Below are 25397 nucleotides of genomic sequence, written 5' to 3'. Positions count from 1 at the left end.
GGGTCTGCGCGCTGGCAGCCCATCTGGCCACGCTGTTTCTCTGACTCATCTCTTGGGATGGTTTTGGTGGCTGTCGCAGACTAAAGGAGCCGACATCTGGTCAGCAGAGGCCGTTGCTTCCAAAGTACAGCGAAGGTGTTGCCGCTTTGACCAACATGCAGAGCTTCAAGGTGCAGGGAGGATGTCGCTTTAGAACTGGCATCTCGGGAGGCTGCTGGGTTTTTATTTCAGAAATGCTGCTTTTCAGCACAACAGGGAACTCCCACTTTGGGATTGCCAGGCGTCTGAGGCAGGCTCATTGGGCAGTGTTCCTAGCACTTAAAGCAGGAGCTGAGGGGAGGGGAGAGGAGGAGAGAGCGCCATGCTGAATAGTGTTTTTATTCACCCCAGTATTTCATGATGAAATTTTGAAAACAGAAAAGTTGGAAGAATTGTCCAGTGAACCACCATTTTGTTATCACCCAGCCGCCCAGCAGTCCAGCAGTCCATCCCTGCAGCCATCCGTGGACTTATTTTCTGATGCATTTCACACTTGCAGGCATCAGTACATTTCACCCCTAAATGCTTCAGTGTGCATTTCATTGCCAAGGTCAATGTGTGTTTATGGTTCCTGATCAGACACCCATCTAGGTGTGACCGTAAAGTAACAAGACCGGCTTGACTGTGTCCTGTAAATGGACTCAGGATTGTTCCGAAAGGGGTGTCCATGTGTGGGGTGGCTGGCAGCAGCCTGCACACAGCCTGGGCTCATTTAGGAACTTCCTAAACGATGGTCTGGGCTGAATCCTGGGAGCCGTTGGTGGAGTCTAGCGTCCTCTCCAAAGGCTCGAGAAGTTTCTTATTCTCTGTGCCCTAGATCCAGGTGGCGACCTACTTGCTGCTGTCCTGGCTTTCTTGCCCTCCCTGCTCCATCTTCCTTCCTGTGGTCTGGAGTGGTCTTGCCACTCCAGTGCTCTGAAACCCCCATGGCCCCCACTGCCTGCAGAGCCCTGAGACCCTGCCCATTCACTCAGTCACACGTGCTCACTCAAGCAGATACAGGTGCAGGACAGCAGACGTAAACCATGTTCGCCAACATGTTGACTGTGCATGTGGTCTCTGAGTGATGGGATGACTGGTGAGCTTTAGATTTCCTTTTTCCAAATTGTCTTCAGTGACTGTGTATGTGCTGCTTTTGAGATAGAGGGGATTTTTTTTTTTTTTTTTTGAGATATGGTCTTGCTCTGTTGCACAGGCTGGAGTGCAGTGGCACGATCATAGCTCGCTACAGCCTCCGCCTCCCGGGCTCAAGTGGTCCTCCTACCTCAACCTCCTGGGTAGCTGGGACCACAGTGCATGCCACCACACCGGGATAATGGAAATTTATTTTTTAAAAATAGATGATCCAGTTGTTTTTTGTTTTTTTGTTTTTTTGTTTTTTTTGAGATGGAGGCTTGCTCTGTTGCCCAGGCTGGAGTGCAGTGGCGTGGTCTTGGCTCACTGCAGCCTCCGCCTCCCTGTTCAAGTGATTCTCCTGCCTCAGCCTCCCGAGTGGCTGGGATTACAGGCACCTGCCACTACGGCTGGCTCATTTTTTGTATTTTAAGTAGAGACGGGGTTTCACCATGTTGGCCAGGCTGGTCTCGAGCTCCTCGTGATCCACCTGCCTTGGCCTCTCAAAGTATTGGGATTACAGGCGTGAGCCACCATACCCGGCCTCCAGCTGAAATTTTAATCTGCAGGCCCATGACATTTTGTCCTCTGCTCCAACCTGTTCCACAATCCCTGACTTCCACGGTTGTGTCAGCTGCCACTGGGGCTTCCGGGGGATTATATTTTATTTTCTTCATATCTCATTCTGTTCTTGTTTTGATCGCTGTAGTTAGAATAGTTCATTTTCATAGCACTTGTCTTTTAAAATTTGGAGTATCACTGGCTGCTCTCACCTCTTCATATGGACTTTGGAATCATTTTGTTAAATTATTTTTTAAAACCTGTGGATTTGAGTTGGGATGACATTATGGATGATTAGCTGGGTGTGGATTTGAGTTGGGATGACATTATTGATGATTGGTTGGGGGAGTTTTTGTCTTCACAGTGTTTTCTCCCCATGTACGAACGTTTCCCGTCTCTGTCTTTACTGAAGTCTTGTAAAGCTGTGAGTGGACTTATGTGCCTCTTGCTGCCGAGGCTGTATCTGCTGCTCCTCCCACCGAGTGAGCGATGCTTCTGCTGGATTCCTGTGAACTCCGTTTCCTGCCTTGCTGAGCGCTCAGTCGTTCTGCGGGACCCAGGGTTTGCGGGAGCTTTCCAGGTACACAGGCGCCAGGCGTGCTCCTCCACCCTGCGCTGGTCTTGCCTGCTGCTCTGGTGGGTGTCCCGGGTGAGTGCAGGCCCACCTCTCATAGGCAGCCCTCATATGATGGCTCCCAGCACTTTCTGTCCCACCGTTAGGGGCCCTGGGACCTGTGCTTCCAGTGACCCAGATGGGTGAGGCTGTAACAGTCCGGGCCGGCCGCCTTTGCCCTTTGGTGACTGTGATGGGGAGGTGTCCACAAAGCACCCTGTATGTTGGCTCATCCTCCTGCCAGGTCTGTACTCTCTACCCGGTCACCCCTTCTTCCTGGGACCATCCCCCAGATCAGCTGCTACCCCCAAGCTCTACTATTAGGGGACCCAGGCCTGTTCAGGGAAAGTCACCGGGTGCCATCTTCTCCCCCATCGTCACGCTCACTGCTTTCTCTTGATGGGTAAGGCTTCCTGAATGATGGGAACTAACAGTGGTGGTGAAAGCGAGGCAGACTTCATCAGGCATTTAGCATCCAAGGGGTGGCTCATGAATGCAGATACAGTGCAGGGGCTGGGCTGGGCTGGGCTGACCTGGGAGGCTGAGGCTGATGGAGAGCGGGCAGGTAGGGTAGAGAGGCAGGAAAGTTGGTGGCAGCCACATGGCTGAGGGCCTAGAGCCTGGCCAGGGAAGCATGGAGAGAGGCAGTGGGTGGGCTGGGGGTTCAGGCCTGCCTGGAGGGGAGGCAGCTGGCGCAGTGGCCCGTACCCCATGGGGTGAAGGCCTGGGCAGGGCCCAGGGGCAGCTTCGAGGGTGACCTGGAGCTGCTCAGGAAGTGAGATGGCCCAGCCTGACCTGGCCATTGGCTGGCAAGGAACGGGATGGAGAAGTTGCATCCTGGGCCTTCGGCGAGTGTGACATTGTCATTGTTGGGATAGCTTTAAAGATCTGATTGCTTACGACATGCCTTGTAGCGCTACCAGCGTCTCGGCATTTGGCAGGTCTAGTCCAGCTCTCTGTTTGCGCGTCTTCTGTCTTATTCCTCGAAGAGAGAGTTCCCAGCCTTGCTTGACTTCCCCCCACTGATGGAAGGCTCATCACTTTACGGGAGGCTCATTTTACTTAGGCCTTCTGAGGATAGTTTCATTCTGATAGATTTTTTTTTTTTTTTTTGGGAGACTGAGTTTCCCTCTGTCACCCAGGCTGGAGTGCAGTGGCGTGATCTTGGCTCACTGCAAGCTCCGCCTCCCAGGTTCACGCCATTCTCCTGCCTCAGCCTCCCGAGTAGCTGGGACTACAGGTGCCCGCTACCACACCCAGATAATTTTTTGTAGTTTTAGTAGAGACGGGGTTTCACCATTTAGCCAGGATGGTCTCGATCTCCTGACCTTGTAATCTGCCCAAAGTGCTGGGATTACAGGCGAGAGCCACCGCGGCCGGCCTCATTCTGATAGATCTTTAGAGGCTTGGTGTGCATGTATTTGGAGGGCTCTCTTGCAAGCCTTTTGTGAGTCCTCATGGTTCCTTCCTCCATTTCGGGGTTCCTGGGCTCCCTGCGGCACACTGGGTCTAACACAGAGACTTGCTCTTTCTCTCCTCCTGTAGTGCTTCACCGATATAGACACATTTTGGGATTGTGGCAGCCAGATATCGGGCCATACGGAGGACTGCTGAACGTGGTGGTAAGTCCCGGCGCCTCGCGACGGGGTCTGTGCATGGGCAGGAGTGGTGCCTTACGTGGAGGAATTTGAGGGCCTCTTCTACCTGGGTACAAGCTGGCCCAGATGTGCGTTTGAGATAATTACCAAAAAATTCTTGCTCTGTCACTTTTCAGGAGCCAATTTTATTTTCTAAATGAGCAAAGATTTGCTTAGAGCAACACTTCGGCCTTGTGGCCTGTCCTTGGACTCTCTGGTCTGAGGGGGTGGCTTGTGAGGGCCTTTGCTTCCTGGACGCCGAGGCCCATCGTGCACACGTTGTTGGGGTCTGGAGCCCGCCCTCAGCCAGGTCCTTCTGTTCTTGGTATTTGCCCCCCATGTTCCAGCTGAGTCCTTCCGTTCCTGGTCTTTGCCCCACATGTTCCAGCCATGGTGCACTCTGACGTCTGTTTCCTTGGGTTCTGCTGTGGACCCCCACTGACCACCCTGCCTCCCGCGCCCTGCGCCCTCCTGCTGGAGCCTCTTCAACGGAAAGCCCTGCCCTGACTTTGCTGAGCTCTGGGCAGGCGGCTGGCCCCTGCTAGAAAGTGCTAGAACGTTGCAGGCGGAAGTCCAGGCTAGTGGCAGAGTCGCCTCCGTTTCCCTTCTCCCGGCAGCCTGCTTGCCGTTGGGGTCTGAGGACCCGTGAGGACATTTCTTTCCTGTTTGTCGGGTCTGCCGTGGCAGTGCCTGTCTAGTCCTGGGTACTCGATCATGGCTGGAGATGGAAGTCTGGCTTTCTTTTTTTATTAAATTCCCGTTTTTCGGTGAAGTTTTCCTTCTCTTTGTTAATCTTTTTGGGTACAGTAGTGAAAGTTTTTTCAAGTCTAGCCCCTGCCTTTTCTCCTGATCTCCAGGCGTGTCGGATGCCCCCCACCCCTCACCGTGCACCTGGGCACTTGTCTGGGTGCCGTGGCCTGGTCTCCTCAAGAGGCCCTGGCCCCGGCCTGCAGGCAGAGCTGAGTCAGGGCACCTGCTCTGCGCAGGCCTGGGGTGTGCGCGCGTCTCAGGCTTGGGGAAGCGTCTCATTCTCGTTCCGGGTCGCTCTCCTTCCCAGGACACAGCCCTCTGTAGGGCCCAGCCAGAGGCCCTCCGTGCACTCCGTCCCCAGGCCCTGATTCCTCCTTTTCTCTTCCTGGCTTGGTGAGTCACGCTTCGCTTGGCCTCGTCGCCTCTCAGCAGCCACTCTGCTTCCCTCCTCCACCTCCCGCCCCTCACTCAGGATTCCGCAGGTGCCTTGTGCAGTTGCCTGTGTGCAGCGTGGGGCTGTGTTCTCTGGTTGCCATCTTTGGCATTTGGCCGCAGTAGTCCTGGCTCCTGTGTAGCCCTGATCTCCGTGTGCGCCTCTCCAGCCTGCGGGTGCCAGACATGGGCCTTCCTCCCCAGCCAGTGGTCAGTGGCCTCAGGAAGCTGGGAGAAGGCCCTGCCCCTCGCCCCTCAGCCTGTCCCTTCTCTTCAGGGCTTTGGGTCCTCGTCTCTGGGCTACCTTCATTGCTCTCTGATGTGTTCAGTCTTTTTTTCTTTTTCTTGTTTTCTTCCTCCTGGAATTAGGAGAGAGTGTTCAGTCTTCATGGCTGGTCTCAGCAGGAGGGCAGGTTTGATATGAGCCCTGGGGCCAGGGCCAGGAGCAGATGTCTGCTTGTAGTTTTAGTTTCTGTGTTTCTCGGTCACCTGCCAATTTATGTTGAAAAGTAGCTGCTCATTCAACACAGTGAAGTTGTCTGACTTTTCTTGGTATTTGCAGGTGTCCCTGTGGAGTGAGGAGGTGGTGCTCTGTGGGGTCTGCGTGGTGCCGGTGTCTGCATGGCTTCCGGTGTCTGCATGGCTTCCGGTGTCTGCATGGCTTCCGGTTTGCCCTCCCACCCTCTTCCCTTCCCTGCCTCCTGCTGGAGCCTCTTGAACGGAAAGCCCCGCCCTGACTTTGTGGAGCTCTGGGCAGGCGGCTGGCCCCTGAGGTGTCACTGTTGCCATTGTTCTTGCTGTGTTGAAAATCCGGTGCTGGTGTTCAGATTGTGCTCCGCTCCCTTTTGTGGGACCAGGGGCTGAGCCCAGCGAGGGCGGGTGTGTCTGTCTCCCCGTGGCCTCTGCGCAGGTTCTTCCAGGCCTGGCATGCATGGCCCCTGGGCAGATGGCTCCTCTGCGGCTCTGAGCTTTGCTCCTCAGGTGGGGTTGGGGGCAGGGATGGGCTCTGCCCCCAGGTGGGGTTTGGGGCAGGGATGGGCTCTGCCCCCAGGTGGGGTTTTCATCTGCTGGGAGCGGCTGTGGAGAAACCCGCTCTGCGTTTGTTGTGTTGGACGTCGCGTGGTCCAGCCTTGCTTTTAGGATGTCTCCTCTGAGAGACCAGCCCGGCAGCTCACAGGGTGGGCAGAGATTGCTTTCCTTTCTTTTAATGGAGGAAGGGTGGTAATTGTTTTACTTACTGGCAGTGAGTAATAGAGTAAAAAAAACCACAAAAAACAAAAAGCAGTGGATAATTGGGGAAAGCAGAGTCTGTGAGAGAACAGCACCAGCTCACGCTTGACCCAGGCTCATTAGCCCCAGAAATGATGGAATTCTCTCCTTCGTTGCTGGAGCTGGAAGTCTCATGGGTCCCAGCTCTCCCAGAAGGGGGTGACGCTAGGCTGTCCTTCCTTATAAGCATGTGGCCGCTGTACCCAGAGCATGCTGGGGCCCACCCGCCTCTGCGTTTGCACAGTCAGTGCCCAGACCCGCGAGGACGCAGGGGCAGTGCACTCCTTGGCTCTTCCCACTCCTGAGCTCCCTTCCCGGGGTCTTGATGCCTCTCTCCTCCCCTGCACTTCGGTTTTGAAGCAAATCCCAGGCCGTGGCATTTCCGCCGTCCGTCCCTCCGGGCAGCACCCTAAGAAAGGGGGTGTTTCTTGCATCTCCGTGTCACTGCCACACCTGACAAAAGTGGCAAACGCTTCTTCTGTTGCCTGTTGCCCAGGCCATGGGACGCTTCCCTGATCATCTCCAAGCCGCCTTTGAACGGCAGTTTGTTCAGCTCAGGACGCGAACGAGGCCCTTGCACTGCCGTCGTTCACTCTTTCCTGTTGGGAGATGCACCCGCATTCCCTCTGTCCAGTCGGCACCTCACCCCATCTCAGTTTCTGGATTATTCTGCCTCCTCCTGGTGTCCACCTGCATCTCAGAGCTGGAAGATAGTGCTGGGATTCGAGGCACCTTGAGGGTGGGCGTGCAGGTCCCACGTACTGGCCTGGCAGGAGCTTCTCTGTGCGATTGCAGTGCGGGGAGCCGGGCAGGGCCGCCCTCGCTCTGGCCCGGGAGCCACTCATGGACCTTTGCCTGTCTCCTCCTGTAGGTGGATGGCTTGTTCATCATCGGGTGGATGTACCTGCCTCCCCATGACCCCCACGTCGATGACCCCATGAGATTCAAGCCTCTGTTCAGGATCCACCTGATGGAGAGGAAGGCTGCCACAGTGGAGTGCATGTACGGCCACAAAGGGCCCCACCATGGCCACATCCAGGTGTGTGCAGCGCCGGGCTGGGTCCTCACTGTCCCGGTGCTGTCCTGTGTGGGCTCCAGCCAGGCCTGCCGTGCTATTCTCAGCTGCAGACCTGGGCTGTAGCAGATCGGCGGGTGGGAGGGAGGCTCCGCCCTGCCCTGCTGTGCGTTGTTCACGCCTCCATGGTGCGGTGGACTCCGCAGTGGTCACTTGCCGGACCCCTCTTGATTCTGCCCTCAGTTAGAGCCGCTGGTTCTTTGCAACTTCAGTTCCTCTGTTTCTTTTTTTCCTGTTTGCAAGAATATCAGTGTGGAATCAAGTGTGCTCTCTGTTCTCTGATGTGGTCTGGCAGTAGCTTCCACGGTGAGCACAGCGTGTCATCTGCCACACCCTGCGTGTGAGATGCAGCCCTTTTGCTGCTCTGTGTCACGCTGGGAAATGCAAACGCCCCTCTCTGAGGTGTGCCACCGCCTCCTGCTCTTGGGGCAGTGTTGCTCAGGGAGACTCAGCTCCCTCCGCTGGCACTGTGTTGGTTGCATCTTGGGTGCCTGCAGCGGGGTTTGGTGGGTGTGGTGAGGGAGGGGTCGTGGCCACCTGCCTGGCATGGGGGATGCTGTGACAGACACTGTTCCTCACTCTCCTCTTTCCTTGCATTGCAAACACTGAAGATTGTGAAGAAGGATGAGTTCTCCACCAAGTGCAACCAGACGGACCACCATAGGATGTCTGGCGGGAGGCAGGAGGTGAGCCCACCAGCCGGCCCTGTGTTCACATGGTGCGGACCTTTCCTTTCCCCACGGGGAAAGTAGAGACCCATGCGGGAGGGAAGTCAGCAGCATGCGACCTGCATGGTGGCCGTTTCACATGATTCAAGCCAGTATTGTCAGTGCAGACCATGCATCCAGCACACTCGAGGAACAGCATCGTGTGGGCGGGCAGGTTGCCGTTCCCCTCCCCCTGCAGAACGAACGAACCACACAGGCCGTTTCTTTAGTTGGCTCTGCTTTGCCCCTTTGGTGGGCACATCCACTTGCTGAGGGGTTGCTGGGAGGCTGCTTCTAGGATGTGAGCTGCAGGGAGACCCGAGGACTGCACCCAGAGTTCCTGTGTTTCCCACCCTCGAGCAGACCGTGTGGAGGCTTCCGGATCGTGCCAGTGCAGCGGGGAAGCCTGTGTGTGATTGTTTGCCTGAGTATTTTAATATTGCCCTTGAGTTTTAGCTTTCAAGGATCTAAGTCTTACTGTCCTCTCAAAATACTCCTAAGAAGGAAGGTGCGGTGGCTCCTGTATTCCAAGCTCTTTGGGAGGTTGAGGCAAGAGGATCACTTAAGTCAGGAGTTCAAAACCAGCCTGGGCAACATAGTGAGACCCTGTCTCTACAAAAACCAAAAATATTAGCCAGGTATGGTGGCATGCCAGCTACTCAGGAGGCTGAGATGGGAGGATTGTCTGAGCCCAGGAGGTGGAGGCTGCAGTGAGCTATGATCGTACCATTGCACTCCAGGAGGATTGTCTGAGCCCAGGAGGTGGAGGCTGCAGTGAGCTATGATTGCACCACCGCACTCCTGTGTGGGTGGCAGAGTGAGACCCTGTCTCAAAAGAAAAAACAAAAAATTAGCCAGGCATGCTACCGTGCTACGGGGTTATGCCATGTTGCCCAGGCTGGTCACAAACTCCTGGGCTCAAGCCATTTTCCCACCTTGGCCTCCCAAAGTGCTGGGATTGCAGGTGTGAGCCACCACACCCGGCCAGGGTGTGCGTTTCTTAGCTAGTTTGAGTTCTGGTGGTTTCCCCATCAGCCAGAGGACTGCAGAGAAGGTTGAGATGAACCAAATGTCCTGTTTCTCGGAATCCTTTGCAGGTAAGTGATGTTCCTGTTTTCTCGAATAGATGGCATGTGAAGACGATCAATAACGGAAATGTTCTAATTACGCTGTCATTTTAGATTTGATTTTATATACAGAAACACAACGTATGTGTGATTGCTGTGGTTCATGTTTTTTTTGTTTTGTTTGAGACGGAGTCTCGCTCTGTCGCCCGGGCTGGAGTGCAGTGGCGTGATCTTGGCCCACTGCAACTTGCGCCTTCCCGGTTCAAGCAGTTCTACTGCCTCAGCCTCCCGAGGAGATGGGCTTACAGGCACCTGCCGCCATGCCCGGCTAATTTTTGTATTTTTAGTAGAGATAGGGTTTCACCATGTTGGCCAGGCTGGTCTCGAACTCCTGACCTCAGGTGATCCGCCCACCTCGGCCTCCCAAAGTGCCGGAATTACAGGTGTGAGCCACTGCTCCCAGCCTTATGGTTCACATTTAAGTGAAAATGTCAATAGATTTTTCAAGAATAGAAACTCCTCAGCTGTTGGGCCCTTAAAAAAGAAAACCATATTATATTTCTGGTACTATATACTTTGGGATTAGGAAAAGTTTCTGTAAGCCAACTTCTGTGTGTGGGCTCACTGATTTTGAACTGGAGTGGTATTTTTCCTGGTTGTAAATATAACAACACGTGCTCCTTGTGGAAATGAGAGAAACCCCCAGGAGGGAAGGTGAGAGGGAAGGTCTTGCTGGAATCTTGGTGGGGGGGAGTTTATGTTTCCCTTATTCTGAGTGAGGCCAGCCTAGTGTCTTGGGGTCAGGAGCTCTCTGTGGTTCATGAACTGTTTCATGAACTGTCTGGTCATAGCCCGTGCCTCTCTTTCTGTTTGGTGTTGGTGGGTTTCCAGTGGGTTTGTGGGAGCTTGTTAACTATTTGGAAATCGAAGCCCTTCCAGACAGGATTTGCCAGGTTTTTTTCTTATTCCTTTTTTTGTCTTTGGATTTCTCTTATGGTGTGTTTTCATCCACGGAATTTTTTATTTTTAATGTTAATTTTTAAGAGACGGGGTGTCTCACTTTGTTGCCCAGGCAGGTCTCAAACTCCTGGGCTCAAGTGATCTTCCCGCCGTGGCCTCTCAAAGTGCTGGGGCTACAGGCATGAGCCACCACGCCGAGCCGTATTTTTAATTTTTACATAAGCAGATGTATCCATCTTTAAAAGACTCTCAGTTTAGTGCCATCCTGAGATCTCTCCCCGACGCACATATGTTTACAAATGAGCTCATGCTTTTATTTTTCTCTCGTGTCTGTGTCTGGTTCTGTTGGATTTATTCTGATGTGAAATGTAAGGCTTAGCCCCAGCCTTGATTCTGTGCAGACCTGCTCTGTTATCCCCATACTGGATGCAGAGTAACCACACTTTCTCCATCAATTTGTAGCGCTGCTTTTGTCCTAGGTTACCCTGTATACTTGGTTCATTTCTGGACTTGATATTCTGATCCATATGTTTGTCTACATGTCAGTACCACACTATTCTCATTCTTATAGTTTTTGTTTGTTTGTTTTTGAGATGTAGTCTCGCCCTGTCCCCCACGCTGGAGTGCAGTGGTACGATCTTGGCTCACTGCAACCTCCGCCTCCTGGGTTCAAGTGATTCTCCTGCCTCAGCCTCCCTCCCAAGTAGCTGGTATTACAGGTGCCCGCCACCACACCTGGCTAATTTTTATACTTTTAGCAGAGACAGGGTTTCCCCATGTTGGCCAGGTTGGTCTCGAACTCCTGACCTCAGGTGATCCACCCGCCTCGGCCTCCCAAAGTGCTGGGATTACAGGCGCGAGGCACCGTGCCCGGCCGAATTCTTGTAGTTTTATCACTATATTTTATTTTATTTTATTTTATTCATGGCTTAGAGACAGGGTCTCACTGTGTTGCCCAGGCTGGGCTCAAGTGATCCTCCTACCTCAGCCTCCCAAAGTGTTGGGATTACAGCTGTGAGCCACTGCACTGGCCTATCACTATATTTTAATTGCCTGTATTCCTCTTCTGTTTTGGAATGTTCCCGGCTCATCTTGTTTATTTGCTGTGTGAACTCTAGAAGCAGCTATTTCCCAGAAACATCCCCTTGCTGTCTCTTCTTGCACTTGGAATGGCAGCATGCTTACGGTCAGTGTATGGGGTGCTGCTGTTTGTGTGATGTCCACACCCCCATCCAATGTACTCCCTCGGCTCGTCCCGCTTGTGAGCTCCCCCTCCTGGAGTTGACAGGGTGAGGGTGCCACTGTCCCAGGTAGGGCAGAGGCTGGGGCTGGTGATGGTGCTGCACCGCCCATCCTAGAGTGAGAGCGGCCTCTCCTCTCCTGCAGGAGCTGCACTGGCTGCGCCCTCCTGTGGGGCTTGTCACCTGGTCCCACAGCCACTTTGTTCATCTTGAGGCCTGCAGTGTCCTCGCTGCTTTTCTCTCAGGGCGTGTAGGGGTTCAGAGGGTGGGACTGTCTGTGGATTCATGCATCAGCTGGGAGCTCCTCTCCACTAAAGGCCAGAGAGCAGGTAGATCACCAGGAGAGCTGCGTTCCAGGAAGAGGACGTCCCAGGAGGTCTGGACATGGTGACACATCCTGATAATTTTCACAGCTGAGGTAAAAGATCAGGCACAGGAATTCGGTACTGCCCTGAGCTCTGCTGGCTGAGAACTTCTGGATCAGCACTGTATTAGTCCATTTTCACGCTGCTGATAAAGACATATCCAAGACTGGGTAATTTATAAGGGAAAGAGGTTGAATGGACTCACAGTTCCACATGGCTGGGGAGGCCTCACAATCATGGCGGGAGGCGAAAGGCACATCTTACATGGCAGCAGGAAAAAAAACAGAGAACTTGTGCAGGGGAACTCCCCTTTATAAAACCATTGCATCTCATGAGACTTATTCACTATCATGAGAGCAGCATGGAAAAGACCCCCACCCCTATGATTCAGTTACTTCCTGGGGTCCCTCCCATGACATGTGGGAATTGGAAGAGCTACAGTTCAAGATGAGATTTGGGTGGGGACACAGCCAAACCATATCAAGCACGTTCCAAGGGAGTGGAGTCCTGTCTGCCCAGGGAGGTTGGAGGGGCCAGGCTGTGGACAGGGGAGGCTGTGAGGGCAATGCAGTCTCTTTGGCATCCCTGCATCTCTGTGTGGGTCACCCCCACCCCAGGAGGTCATTCCTTGTACCCAGGCTGCCTCACTGGCATGATCTGATGATGTTCCCAGGGTTGTGGGTTCCCTCAGCCGTGGGTCCTTGTGAGAAATGGGACGCTCGGGCCCACCCAGACCTGGCCTTTTCTGTATGGGTGCCAGGCCAGGACAAGCCACCATGTCCCTTCCCACCCCTGTGTGTTTCAGGCCCCTCCCCTCAGACTGAGGTTTTTGGAAATCTCAGGCCTGCGAAAGGAGCAGAGAAGGGAGGATGGGCCATGCTCCTGTCTCAAGCAGCCAGCAGGCATCCTTGTCACCCTCAGGCCCCTCTGCCAGGGCTGCCACGAGGGTCGCGAGTACAATGTGTTTAGTGAGCAGGCCCTGGGTAAACATGAAATTGATCCTTGTCGTGCATGTCCTGGGCTCCCTGTTTTTTTTTTCTTGTGGCTTGTATGTATTGCTCTGATGAGTAATTTCATAATAAACATGCTTGGGATGGCCTTCTGGGTAACAGGGTCTGGTTGGTAGGTTGGTAGTCCCGTTGCTTGCACCTCTTTATGCAAAGTGAGGTCATGGCTACACATGCTCATCTTCCTGGTGGTGTGGAGTTGAAGTCTCGGTACTTACAGTGGTAACATTGAAATCTTTGTTCATTACATTCAGTTACTTTTGTTTCTATCTGTTATTTAAAGAGCCTTTCCTCAAGTTCAGCCACTCAGGTTTTAATTTTGATGAGGTCCAATTTGTGAAACTTTTTGTTTTCTTTTATGGTTATTTTCTGAATCCTAAAAAAGTTGTAAAAATTGAGTACTAAAACACTCAGTTTGCAAAGATAGGCTCCATTTTTTTTTTTTTAAATAGAAGTTTGGTAGCATTTGTGTGGAGGCCTGTGCCCCATCTTGAATGATCTTGTGTGTGGCATAAGGTGGGGTCGTGGTTCCTCCTTCTCCATATGAAAACCCAGCTGACGGAGCACCTTGCTGAAAACCTTCCTTTCCTGAGGGGCAGGCGTGGGCACCTCCGCTGCAATCAGGCAGCTGGGTCTGCGTGGGGGTTTCTGGGCTCCTGGCTCTGTTGGTGCCTGTGTGAGGCCTGAGGCTTGCACGCCGTCTCATGATGGGAGCTTATACTGGGCAAGGCCTGAGAGCGGCCTGGTCCTCCCACTTTGCTCTTCGTTTTCCTGATTGCCTGTCTGTCGCGGTTCTTTGCTTTTCCATAGGAATTTCAGACTTGGCGAGTCCAGTCTGTGTAGTGCCTGGTGGGCTTGTGGTTGGCATGAGGTTGGATCTGTAGATCAATCTGGAGAGAACTGCTCTTGGAACAAGGCCAAGATGGGTCCCAGACCCCACACATGGCGTCTCTATGTACGCAGGCATTTTTACTTCCTTTCAGCAGTGTTTTGTGGTTTTCAGAATAGATCTTAAACGTATTTTGTAACATTTATTCTCAAGTCTTACTTTTTTGAGGATTTTGTACATAGAGTTTTTTACAATTTCATTTTTATATTTTGTGCTGCTAGGACATAAAAATCCAGGTGGCTTCTGTGTTGATCGTGTGGTCCTGCCAGGTGCTCAGTGCAGCCCCTGCAGTGATTTCTGTTTCTTGTTGGAGTTTGGAGCAGTGGTGTATGAAAGCAATTTACCATAGTGTTTCCTCTTTTTTGTGAGTTGCTTATGCGTTCCTTTCAGAGTTCAGTCTAGATAATGACTGGAAATACTGTATTGAGCTAGGAACTTGGAAGTTTGGATGAATTCTGTAAATTGTGTAGAATCAAACCATTAAGCACGAAATATCCTCAGCACCATGTGATGGCAGAATGCAGGGCGGACTGGTGGGGCTGCGGAGTTTTTGGGAGCCCCCTTAACAAACCTGCTTTTCCTTTGAAAAAGGAAAATCCACCCAGTCACTGGCGGAGGGCTCAGTGCATCGTCCTTGGCTGACTTGCATGGCTCAGGGTTGGTGGTGAGGGCTCCCGCAACACTCAGGCTCCCAGGAGCCAGAGAAGCAGGCTGAGGGGCTGTGCGGTGCAGGGCCAGAGTCTGTGTAGATGCTGTTCCTGCCCCACCGGTGGGCACGGAAGGGAGGCCCACCCTGAGTTCTGGTCATGGCTGTGGCCCCCACCTCGCCTGGACTCCCCACAGCCCCTGCTGCCTCCCACCCAGCAGACCAAGGGCCCGGAACCTTCACTTTTTGTTGGCAGGCACCTCTGGCATGGGGTCAAATCTGGCAGCTCCCCTTTCTCTTCCCAGCACCGAGTCCATCCTGCCCCACCAGGAGGGCCCTGCAGGTGCCTGTGTGCTGACAAAGAAGGACACACTATGTCCTCTCAGCGGCACAGCCGGCAGCCTCTTCACAGCCTCCTGTCATGTGGATATTCATGACCTTTGTTCTTTTGGAAGGAGTTTCGGACGTGGCTGAGGGAGGAATGGGGGCGCACACTGGAGGACATCTTCCACGAGCACATGCAGGAGCTCATCCTGATGAAGTTCATCTACACCAGTCAGTACGAGTGAGTGCGGCTCCTGCTCGGTGCTAGGGCGGCCCTCCCCTGGTGTGTGCTGGGGAGCAGCCCTGTCCCGGTGGGTGCTGGGGCATAGTCCTTTGTCCCAGTGGGTGCTGGGATGCAGCCCTCCAGCTGGGTGCTGGGGTTCAGCCCTCTCTCCTGCTGGGGGCTGGGAGTGCAGCCCCTCTCTCTCTGGGTGCTGGGAGCATAGTTCTCTCTTTCTGTGGGTGCCTGGAACACAGCCCCTCTCTTTGTGGGTGCTGGGAGTGCAGGCCTCCCTGTAGCTGCTGTGGCACAGCCCCAGACCCCATCCTTCACCCGGATGTCTGTTTTTGTCGATTTCCTGTCACCCCCGCCAACACTGGCACTCTAGAGCTCAGCCCCGCTCAGCCCAGTGCGGGGATCCCCTCCATGGTGACTTGGGCTCCTTTCCCCCGGGTAATGGAGGAAACTGGCACTTCCTTTCCCCTCCCGCCTAAAGCTCTGCCCTGGCGGTGATCCCCCCTTAACCTCAGAAGTCTTGTTGGAAGCGTGCGTGCTGGTGGGTGGGTGGGGGTGAGGGCTCCCCCAGCCGCATTGCTGCCCACAGGCCTGGTGGACACCTGGCCCTGGTTGAGCTGAGCTGCCCGACCTACCCCGCCCTGCAAAGCTCATCCCTGGCACCTTGGGCATTCTCAGTCCTGCCTGCCCCGCGTGGTCTCCTGTACTGACCCGTCCGCTCCCCACAGCAACTGCCTGACCTACCGCCGCATCTACCTGCCGCCGAGTCGCCCCGACGACCTCATCAAGCCTGGCCTCTTCAAAGGTACCTATGGCAGCCACGGCCTGGAGATCGTGATGCTCAGCTTCCACGGCCGGCGTGCCAGGGGCACCAAGATCACGGTGAGTGGCGGCTGCCCTGGTCGGCGGGGGCTCTGGGAGCACCCGGCCCAACTGGGCTGTGGAGTTAGGGAACTTGGGCAGACACAGATCCCAGGCACCTTTGCTCCTCAGAGTGGGCCCGCACCCGCAGCCCTGGGAGCTTGGGAAAGCAGATTCTCGGGCCCCAACCAGCCCCACTGAACCAGAATTGCATTTCCACGAGACCCTCAGGGAGTCTGTGTGCTTCCAAGGTGGCCTTTCCACAGCACCGCTCAGCCCTGGCCACCCTGGCAGCCCTGCAGGGTTTAGGAAGTCTGGCCAGCAGACCCCACACAGAGGCTCAGATTTAATTGGGGACAGCCTGGGAAAGGGGCCCCTCCAGCAGCTGCATGGAGACCCTTGTGCTTGCAGACAGCTCCCACCCTGTCTGAGCTTCAGCAGCTCCTCTCCTTGGAGTGGCCTGAGGGTGGGCTGTGTGGTGAGCCCAGCAGTGAACAGGGGCTCATTGTCCCATGCCAGGGCTCTTGGCACATGCTGCCCGCCTGCCCTGAATGGTTATTGGGGATCCTGGCAGACAGCACCTGAAGGGGCAAAGCCTCTTCCCTGAGCCTCTAGGGATCAGGGCCACATCTGGCATGATGGGGCATTCCCTGGACCCCCGAGTTTTGGCTCCTGGACTCCTCACGGAGTTTTGGGGCTGAAACATCTTCCCAGGGCTCGGCTCCTGAGCTGTGCCTTTCAGGCAGACAGATGTGGGCTGCCCCCTCGGGCTGCTGCCCAGCTCTGGGATGTTCTTTGAACTTCTCTGGGCGCAGGTGAGCAGGTGTGAGCCACCGTCCTCAGGGGCACTCATAGGTGTTGCTGGCCCCGCTACTTTCTAAGGGATTCTGAGACTTCTTCCTCTGTAAGAGATGCTGCTAAGTCAGTGGGAGGGCTGGTGCCAGCTCGCTCAGCCAGAGGTGGATCTGGGCTGGAGCCTGCACAGCGGTGCTGCTGCTGCTGCTGGCCCGAGCCCTGCTGACCGCCACCTGCTCCACAGGGCGACCCCAACATCCCCGCCGGGCAGCAGACGGTGGAGATCGACCTGAGGCACCGGATCCAGCTGCCCGACCTCGAGAACCAGCGCAACTTCAATGAGCTCTCCCGCATTGTCCTGGAGGTGCGCGAGCGGGTGCGCCAGGAGCAGCAGGAAGGCGGGCACGAGGCGGGCGAGGGTCGCGGCCGGCAGGGCCCCCGGGAGTCCCAGCCAAGCCCCGCTCAGCCCAGGGCAGAGGCGCCCAGCAAGGGCCCAGACGGGACACCTGGTGAGGATGGTGGCGAGCCTGGGGATGCCGTGGCTGCGGCCGAGCAGCCTGCCCAGTGTGGGCAGGGGCAGCCGTTCGTGCTGCCTGTGGGCGTGAGCTCCAGGAATGAGGACTACCCCCGAACCTGCAGGATGTGGTAAGGATGCGGCGGGCACTGGGGCCCAAGGGTGGGACAGCATGGGCTTCAGCGAGGGCCCCAGCCCCATACCTAGCACAGGCGGAGAAGGCCTGTGACCTCACAGAGGGTGGCAGCCAGTGCTTTGGGACAGGAGTGGGGCCTCTGACCCCTTGGGCCATGTCCCCCAGCACCTGAGGAAGTGGCCACGCAGCTGGGTCCCGTCTTGGAGGCTCCTGTCCTTCCACCCCTTCTGGGGTACCTCAGAGCTGCAGGGGCGTGAGGCTTCCAGATGCCTCACATTCCTGCAACAGTGCCGCTCCCCCAGTGGCTTCTAAAGCTGCTTGTTTGCAGTCAGTCAAGTCACATATCATGTAAACTGTCCAGCAGCTTTGAAAGTAGGAAATGAACAAGGCCCCTTCCCCACCCACCCTGTGGAAAGCCCGCCTGGTTTGGTGTCCTCCTGATCAGCGTCTTGCCGGTCACCTTCGGCCATTTCCCAGTGCGTGGTTCAGATGTGGGTCCTGCTTTCCTGCCCCCTCCCTCCTCTGTGCCTGCCTGCCTCTGCTGTGCCGGGCCAGCGCCTGGGTGGCCAGTGGAGTGGACACCAGCTGCGACTGCGTGGGAGGGGCTGGCATTGCCGCTGCCACTGCAGGGCTTGGGCGGCTGACATGGGACGAGGCCTGCACAGCTGCCAGCTGGTGTCTCGCTGACTTTTTTTATACAGTTTTGTCTGGGCCACCGCCTTCAGTGCCACGGGCCCCTTGCCGTTCAGGCTGCTCCTCATAGATGAACAAGGCCCTTGCCCCGTGTCCTTACCCTTTAGAGCTGTTTAAATTCAAATGAACTGAAATTGAATATGAAAAATCCAGGCCCTCAGCCGCCCAGGCCATGTTTCAAGTGCTTCATGGCCACATGTGGCTGGTGGACAGTGCAGCTCTAGAACATTCCATCACCACAGAGGGTTCTGCTGGACAGTGGCCTTGGGGGCTGTTTTGAGGGTCCGCCTGTCAGTCTCCTGGCATCAAAGTCATTCTGCCATTGTCAAGTTACAGTTATTTTCCTTTTACCTCCAAGCTACTATGTGTGTATGCCGCTATGTGTCTGCATTTCCCGCTAAACTTGCTGTCACGGAGGGCAGGGTGCCACAGGTCCAGCTCCCGGAGGGGGTTTGGATGTCTGGGTGGAGGGAAGGGTGCCACAGGTCCAGCTCCTGGAGGGGGTTTGGATGTCTGGGTGGGGCTTTCTTCATGTTCCCATGTATGATAATGGTGACTAGGGGGTTTACAGAGAGAGGCATACAAATAGTGTTGGAGTGTTGTTTTAGCCGATATAAATGTTTGAATAGCTAAAAAAGGAAAAAGCTCTGTTACCCTTCAAAAATCTCAAAACTCCTAATACCTCACAGTGGGCTCAGAGCCAGTTTGCGAGTCACAGCACGTGCTGCAGCCACTGGCCAGGAAGACCTGTTCAGCCCCCTCCCCAGCTAACCCGCAGGACAGTCCCTGTTGTGCTGAATATGGGGGCTCCCGGGCCCTTCCCTGCCTAGTTTATGGATCTGCAGGGCCTGGCCACAGCACCGGGACAGGGAATGCCTGTTGCTTTTTTTCTGACCACAGTGCCGATGGCTGCACCTGCCTCTGGGCCCTGGAACTTCTCCCCGCACTTGAGAAGCCCTCTGAGGCCCAGGCCCTGGTCCACGGGGCTGTTCTTTCCCCAAGCCTTTGGAGCCTCATTGGGTGATTCCAGGCCAGCCCCTTACTTCTCATTATCTGTTGGAAGAATTTAGCTGCTTGCAAGACAGACATAAGTGTCTTCCTGTCTGTTGGTGACCTCAAAGCCATAAATGGGTGTTTGCGAGTTCTTCCTTCTGAGTTAATGTCAGCTGCAGGCTGCCTGTATTAGAGCTAATTGTATGGGGACATAACTCCCAGACATTAAGATTTTTTTTCATGTTGGGCCTCTTTTATGAAATGTGTTTTGGAACAGAGCTCTTCGGGCCTGCAGAGACCTCGTTTTAGTTCAGTGATTCGGCAGTGTGCAGTCAGTGGGTGAATCCCTCACGGGCGCTGCGAGTCAGTGCCCATCCCCTGAGCAGCCCCGAGCTCTGGCCTCTGCGTCCATCATCAGGTGGGCTCGGCCTGCGCCCTTAGCTACCCCTTCAGAGGCAGGCTCAGCCCACACCCCAGCTGCCCCTGCAGAGACAGGCTGGCTCTGGGAGTCATCTCTTGGCTGATGAACACTGGATGTGGCTCTTGGGGCACAGAGGGGGTTGCAGAATGCTGTACGTGGCGTGCGCTTGACTCAGCCCTCCCCCAGCTCACAGTTTCCCTCTTGTTTCTGCTCAGTTTTTATGGCACAGGCCTCATCGCGGGCCACGGCTTCACCAGCCCTGAACGCACCCCCGGGGTCTTCATCCTCTTCGATGAGGACCGCTTCGGGTTCGTCTGGCTGGAGCTGAAATCCTTCAGCCTGTACAGCCGGGTCCAGGCCACCTTCCGGAACGCAGATGCGCCGTCCCCACAGGCCTTCGATGAGATGCTCAAGAACATTCAGTCCCTCACCTCCTGACCGGCCACATCCTTGCTGCCACATCCCGGGCGGCTCTGGGGCTCTGAACTCTGACCTGTGAATAGAAGCAGCATGCACTTTGGAAATCCGGCCTTTTGACCAGAACGCACACCTCGTCGGGGGGCCCAGCCCAGCCACCCCCCAGCACTTTATGTAGAGAGTGTGACGTAGACCTGCATATTTGTCAGTGCCATGATGGAAGCAGCTGAGCAAAAAAAGAACGAGCCTGAATGCAGCAGACCTAGGGGACAGCCGCAGGACCGCGTGAGAATTGAAGCGGTGGGGTTGCCGTACCCTGGGCTGGCTGGCGGTTTTCTCGGGAAACGGGACCCTCCTGACTGGCGCTCTTCCTGTGAGCGGATAGAATGATAGACTGGGTCGTGTGTGAGACCCATGTGCTCCACCCCACTCCTTTTGGGGGAAGCCGGGCAACAGTGGCCTCTGGGAGGGGGTCAGGAAGAGGCGAACAGCCCAGGCAGCGCAGGTGTGACGGGCACAGTATGCAGAGAGCAAGCTCGGGAAGTTGGTAGGATCTCAGGCTTGGGGCCGGGACTCTGGAGTGAATCCCCATTTCTCTACCAGCTTGCTTGGAGTTTGGACAAAAGCATTTCACCTCTGATCTCAGCTTCCCCACCTGTGCAGTGGGTTTAGTGACCTGAGTCACTAGGGAATGTCACTTGAACGCACAGCCCAGCCCATGCACCTGCCCCAGCCCCTCTTCTCCAGCTCTGGAGCCAAGGCCATCGTTCCAGCCACTTGACTGTCCTTGACGGCCTGTTCCAGACAGGGCGTTTGTTTTGTCCATGCCTTCCTCCCTGCACGCACGCCGTGTCAAAGCCAAGCTGCCAGCCACTTTCTCCAGAACGCAAGGCTCCAGGCCCATGTGTCTGAAGCAGTGAGTGGTCCACACAGGTGCCAGGAGTGCCCATATGAGAGGACGAGGAAACCCCTTTGCAGGTGAGGGGACAGCTTTCTAGGAAAGCCACACCTGCATCTGGGGACACACTTTGGAAAGCGGGACCCTCCAGCTTGGAGACCCCATGGACTGATGCCTCCACTGCTGTGTGCCCCATGTCATGTTAACACCTGCGTGTGGGGACCCCATCTGAGGTCTTCGCTGAGGTTGGCATCTCCTGAAGAACGGAGAGCATGGTGCCCGGAGCGGGCCCTTCCCCCAGCCCGCAGCCAGCTCCGTGCCCGAGTGGGCGTCCTCAGCGAGCCTTCCCTCTCTGCCACTTGTCCTTGTGTCTGGGCTGCTCCAAGTCCTTGTGCTGGGCACCCTGGACACGTCCTGCTGGTAAGGGACCTCGGGAAGGTGACAGTCTGTGTGCCTTTGTGTGGAGACCAACCTGAGGATGTCCTGGGAAATGTTTTCCTGATGAATTTCTCCTTGACTGGCCTTTAAAAAAAATAAGAATTCCCATTGCCCAGCCTCAGTGCATTTGGCAAATTCTTACTTCGCTTCCCAGAGTCAGAGAATTGGCAAAGGTTCCTAAATAGTAATCTGGCTGGCCTGGGAGAAAGACTCACGAGAAAAGCCAGTGGAGAAAGTGCCCTTCCAGGGCGGCAGCAGCGGGAGCCACACAGACCCCAAGGCGCGCCTGCCGGCTCTCGTGTGTGGCCCCAGTTTCTAGCGGCTTTTGCAGCATTAGCCTACAAGCTTTGTCACTCCCTGCCGTCTGTGGTGGTCAGTTTTTCTCTCGTGCCAAATGAGGCAGTCCCTGAGTGACGGTGACTGCGGCCTTGAAGCCTGGAGGACCGTTGGGCATGTAGACTGGCACCTTGAAGATTCACCATTGTTTAAATAAAATCAAGCAAATGCATTTTTTACCAAGAGCCCGAGGCTCGCTCTAAGGGACGCAGTCCTAGAGGTGTGCCCTTTGGGGCTTGAAGAGCACACTGTGGGAGGCACGTGCTTCTGATTAAAGGAATCTCAGATCTCAGTTACGCTTCCAGTGTTTGGGTATAGAAATGGCTTCCACCCATCATGTCTCAGCCATGGGCTGTTGGTCAGTTCATGGGGCTCCTGGTTCTGGTGTGTATGTTGGGGGGGGGGGTCTCTCCATGGTGGTGACCTGCGGTGATGCCAGGCAGGGCCACAGCCACACAGCCAGGAAAGGGAGGCCTTTTTGGCCGCGCAGCCAGTCCCTTCAGTCGTGACTACAGGTCTTTTTTCCACTCTGATGTGTCCTTAGCCAGTTCTTGGCTCCGGTTCTGTAGGGACAGGCACTGAATCTGCGCGCCTCAAAACAGCAGCTTCCCTTCCAGGGGAAGGCATCCATCCTCTCAGGGGAGCCTGCAGGTGGTCCATTCCCTGCAGGTGAGGACTCGGAAGGGCTGATGTCATTATCAGAGGCCTAAGGGCAGCTGAGAGTTGGATAAAACCGTCTCCAAGGAGAAGGCTGAGTAACCCAGTTCAGGACAGCCAAGTGTATTGGGCTTGATTGGGGAAGATGGCAGGTGGAGTTGGGAGGTTGGGACTCTCCATCTTTTGCACCATGGATGCCTTTCCGTCGCTGTCTCACTCTGGGGCAGGATCAAGTCTGCTCTCTGGAGTGGGGCTGCCTGCAGCGCAGCTCTGCACACCTGAACGTGTTCTTTGTCACTTGTTTGGAAATGATGTGATTGAAGATTTCAGAGAGGTCATTGGAGGCTTTTCTGTGCCGGCACTGAATGTTCATTTGCATGAGGAAGTTGCAAACGACTTCTGTAGGCTGAGATTCAAGGCGGGTGGTATTGGGGTCCCTCAGCCCACCTGGGCCCTGACCTCAAGTGTCTGCTGCTGAGTGTGAGTGAAGGTGGGAGAGCCTCAGGCTCCCTCCTTCCTTGTTCCTGACCATGCCCTGGGCCCCTTCAGTCTGGCTGCGGCTCTGTGGCATCCCTGCCCTGACACTGGGCACCTGCACCCCTAGCAAGCCCACCTGGCACACGAGGAGGGAGGGGTGGGTATCCGTGGTCTTCCTCTAGCCACATGCCCTGCTGGCCGCTCCATTCTCAGCTTTGTGCAGAACCGGGTCGGAGCTGGAGGTTTTTCTCTGAGAACCTGCAGTTGTGCTGCAGCAGCACGCAAGGGCCCTTCAGCTGCTGGCTCTGGCTTCCGTGACTCCTCAGGGCTTGTTCACCCCCAGGCTTTCTCACCTGCACACGGTTAGGCCATTTTCAGTGCTTGTGGGCAGTCACGGACAGCAGCAGAACCTCAGCCCCTTTGTTACTTCAGAACGCCTGCCCACGTGCATCTTCTGAGCTTGTGTTGTCCTAATGGCTGTGGGATCTTGGGTGCAAACAGGAGATGCTGAGCTGTGGTCCACCGTCCAAGGCGGTGCAGAAAGCAGCTAGGCTCTTTTAGGATGTTTCTATTCTGGTTGCTACCTTCATGGTGTAACTTTTAACACTTATGGGAATGTGCTCATAGAACCATCACCTGTCCTGAGAATAAAACTCCTCGAATCATGATAAAGTCCAGTGTTAACGTGGCCCAACCTGTCTTTACTTCTGGGGAGAGACCAGGAACATCACTTGACTACACATCCCCATAATTATTTAGAGAAGAAGCAAGCAGCAGATAGTCTCCATTCAGCTGGTACTTTTTTTTGTTTTTTGAGACAGGGTCTTGCTCTGTCACCTGGGCTGAAGCGCAGAGGGGCGATCATGGCTCACTGAGGCCTCAACCTACTAGGCTCAAGCTATCTGCCCGCCTTAGCCTCCCGAGTAGCTGGGACCACAGGCACCCACCACCACCACTCCTGGCTAACTTGTTTTTGTAGAGATGGGGGTTTTGCCATGTTGCTCAGGTTGGTCTTGAACTCCTGGGTTCAAGCAGTCCACCTGCCTCGGCCTCCCAAAGTGCTGGGATTACAGGTGTGAGCCACTGCACCCAGCCTTGGCCTGTCTTTGAATGGGAATGAGACTGTGCAAACCGTGGAATACCGTGTCACCCACAGCTCAGTGGCCTGTATGCCAGCCCTCAGGGGCTGCTGGCCGGGAGGCCAGCCAGAGCATGAGGGGGTCAGAGCCGTGTGGGTTTTGGCTTGATTCTGCATTTGGTTGCTCCTGGAGGCCACGTAGCCTGCCTGCATTAGGAAAGCGCTATGCCATCTGATCATGAGTCCCTCTGCGCCCCCTGGTAAGGTGACCTTGCAGCAGGAGCTGTGCCCTGCCCGGGTAGGCGGCACCCCACTGGGTAGGACCGGAGCAATCCCGGCAGCAGCCACCTGTACCCATGCACTTGTTTCTCTTCACAGTTTCAAGTAAATCCGTTTTTGAAGGCTTGTTGTGTGTTTTGTGATTTGTTTCTTTGGGAATATGAGTCAGATGGAGGCAAGAGCCTTAAGCCATGCGGGCTGTCGGCCTGGGAACCCAGACTTCCCAGCTTCTTGACAAAGTGTCAGATTTCCTGCGTTGACAGAAGGGAGCATTAAAGGGATGCCTTGGAGCCCAGACAGTGGTTGTCCCTGTGTCCTTCCCTTTGACCTGGCATCAGCGGTGTCTCCAGTCCCTACCCAGGGACCCAGAGGGGTTCGGGCCCCAGTGGATTTTCTTAGATTTAAGCCAAAGTGAGTTGCATTATCTGCGACAAGGACAGATATGGGAGGGAATGTGCTCAGAGCCAGGCAGACGAACTGAGGATCTCATTGATCTTTCTTTTCTGTTTACTAAAGTAATACGTTCTTGTAAACAGTTCTTTAGCATAGACAGTGAAAGTACCTCCTGTTCTCATCCCAGCCTCCCTGTGAGTCACTGCTGCTAATTCATGCTGTTAGGTCGGAATTGTAGAAACAGGATATTTTCCATGGAAATGCACTCAAAGTACACCCTCGATTGGCAGAAATTGGCAAGTGTGATTTTCCAAGTGTTGGCAGTGATGCAGGGGAACAGGAATGCAGGTGGGGCAGCTGTTTTGGGGACAGCTGGTACTAGCTCATGGCACTAAGGACACGGGCCCAGGGACTGGCAACTGCATCCTGAGGTGTCCACTCGAGGGCAACGCGAGAGCCTGGGCATGGGCCACGCAGGGATGTTCATTGCTACACTGTGACAACTGTCACAGGCCGGAAGGAGGCGGGTGGACTACGGTGTAGCCACCCATGCTGTCACCTGGCAGACGGGCACACAGCTTTGTTCCATTGCAAAACAAGTGAGAGATGGTATTGGTGTAATATGTAAAAATGCAGATAGTTAATTTTTATCCATTCACGTGTGGTGAAAAGCTGAAGATACGCGTGGGAATGGTACGGTCACTTCTAGGGGTGTTGGAGGGTAGAACTTCAACTCTGTTTTGCTTTAAAAAGAATAAGGATCGCCATGGCAGAACTAGCGTCTGTTCACCTGTTGATCCTGATACCGTTGATTACGAGACCCCCCTCTTCTGTGTGGTTAAGAAACAAGCCCCTCAGAGAGGACACAGTGCCCAGGGGCAGTGACCTGCAGGCCCACCCACTGCCATTTCCGCTAGTCTCGGGGTTGCCGCACGGCCTGCCAGCTGCGGCTGCTTCCTGGACGCTGGGTGCCCTCCAGGGAGAGCAGGGGATCATGGGTCCCTGGCGGTGGGTGTTTCCTTCTCCAGGGAGAGCGGGGGATCGTAGGTCCCCGGCGGTGGGTGTTTCCTTCTCTACTCTC

At 55.1% G+C, this 25397-nt stretch overlaps 1 protein-coding gene across 5 annotated transcripts in view; it reads left to right on the top strand.

Moving 5' to 3' along the window:
* The window catches only part of FBXO31 (F-box protein 31), a 65682-nt gene extending 43958 nt beyond the window's left edge, over positions 1–21724 (top strand). For all 5 annotated transcript variants that reach the window (XM_054534274.1, XM_054534273.2, XM_054534275.1 and 2 more), the window contains 7 exons: positions 3872–3948; positions 7286–7453; positions 8101–8175; positions 14827–14936; positions 15659–15812; positions 16831–17231; positions 19559–21724. In XM_054534274.1, coding sequence (XP_054390249.1) covers positions 3872–3948; positions 7286–7453; positions 8101–8175; positions 14827–14936; positions 15659–15812; positions 16831–17231; positions 19559–19781 — 1208 coding nt within the window. In that variant the 3' untranslated portion in view covers positions 19782–21724. The remainder of the gene's footprint in view (positions 1–3871; positions 3949–7285; positions 7454–8100; positions 8176–14826; positions 14937–15658; positions 15813–16830; positions 17232–19558) is intronic.
* The last annotated feature ends 3673 nt before the right edge of the window (positions 21725–25397 follow it).

The sequence above is a fragment of the Pongo abelii genome, chromosome 18, assembly GCF_028885655.2.
Source record: "Pongo abelii isolate AG06213 chromosome 18, NHGRI_mPonAbe1-v2.0_pri, whole genome shotgun sequence".
NCBI classification, from domain to species: Eukaryota; Metazoa; Chordata; class Mammalia; order Primates; family Hominidae; genus Pongo; species Pongo abelii.
This window is presented reverse-complemented; position numbering and strand designations above follow the sequence as displayed.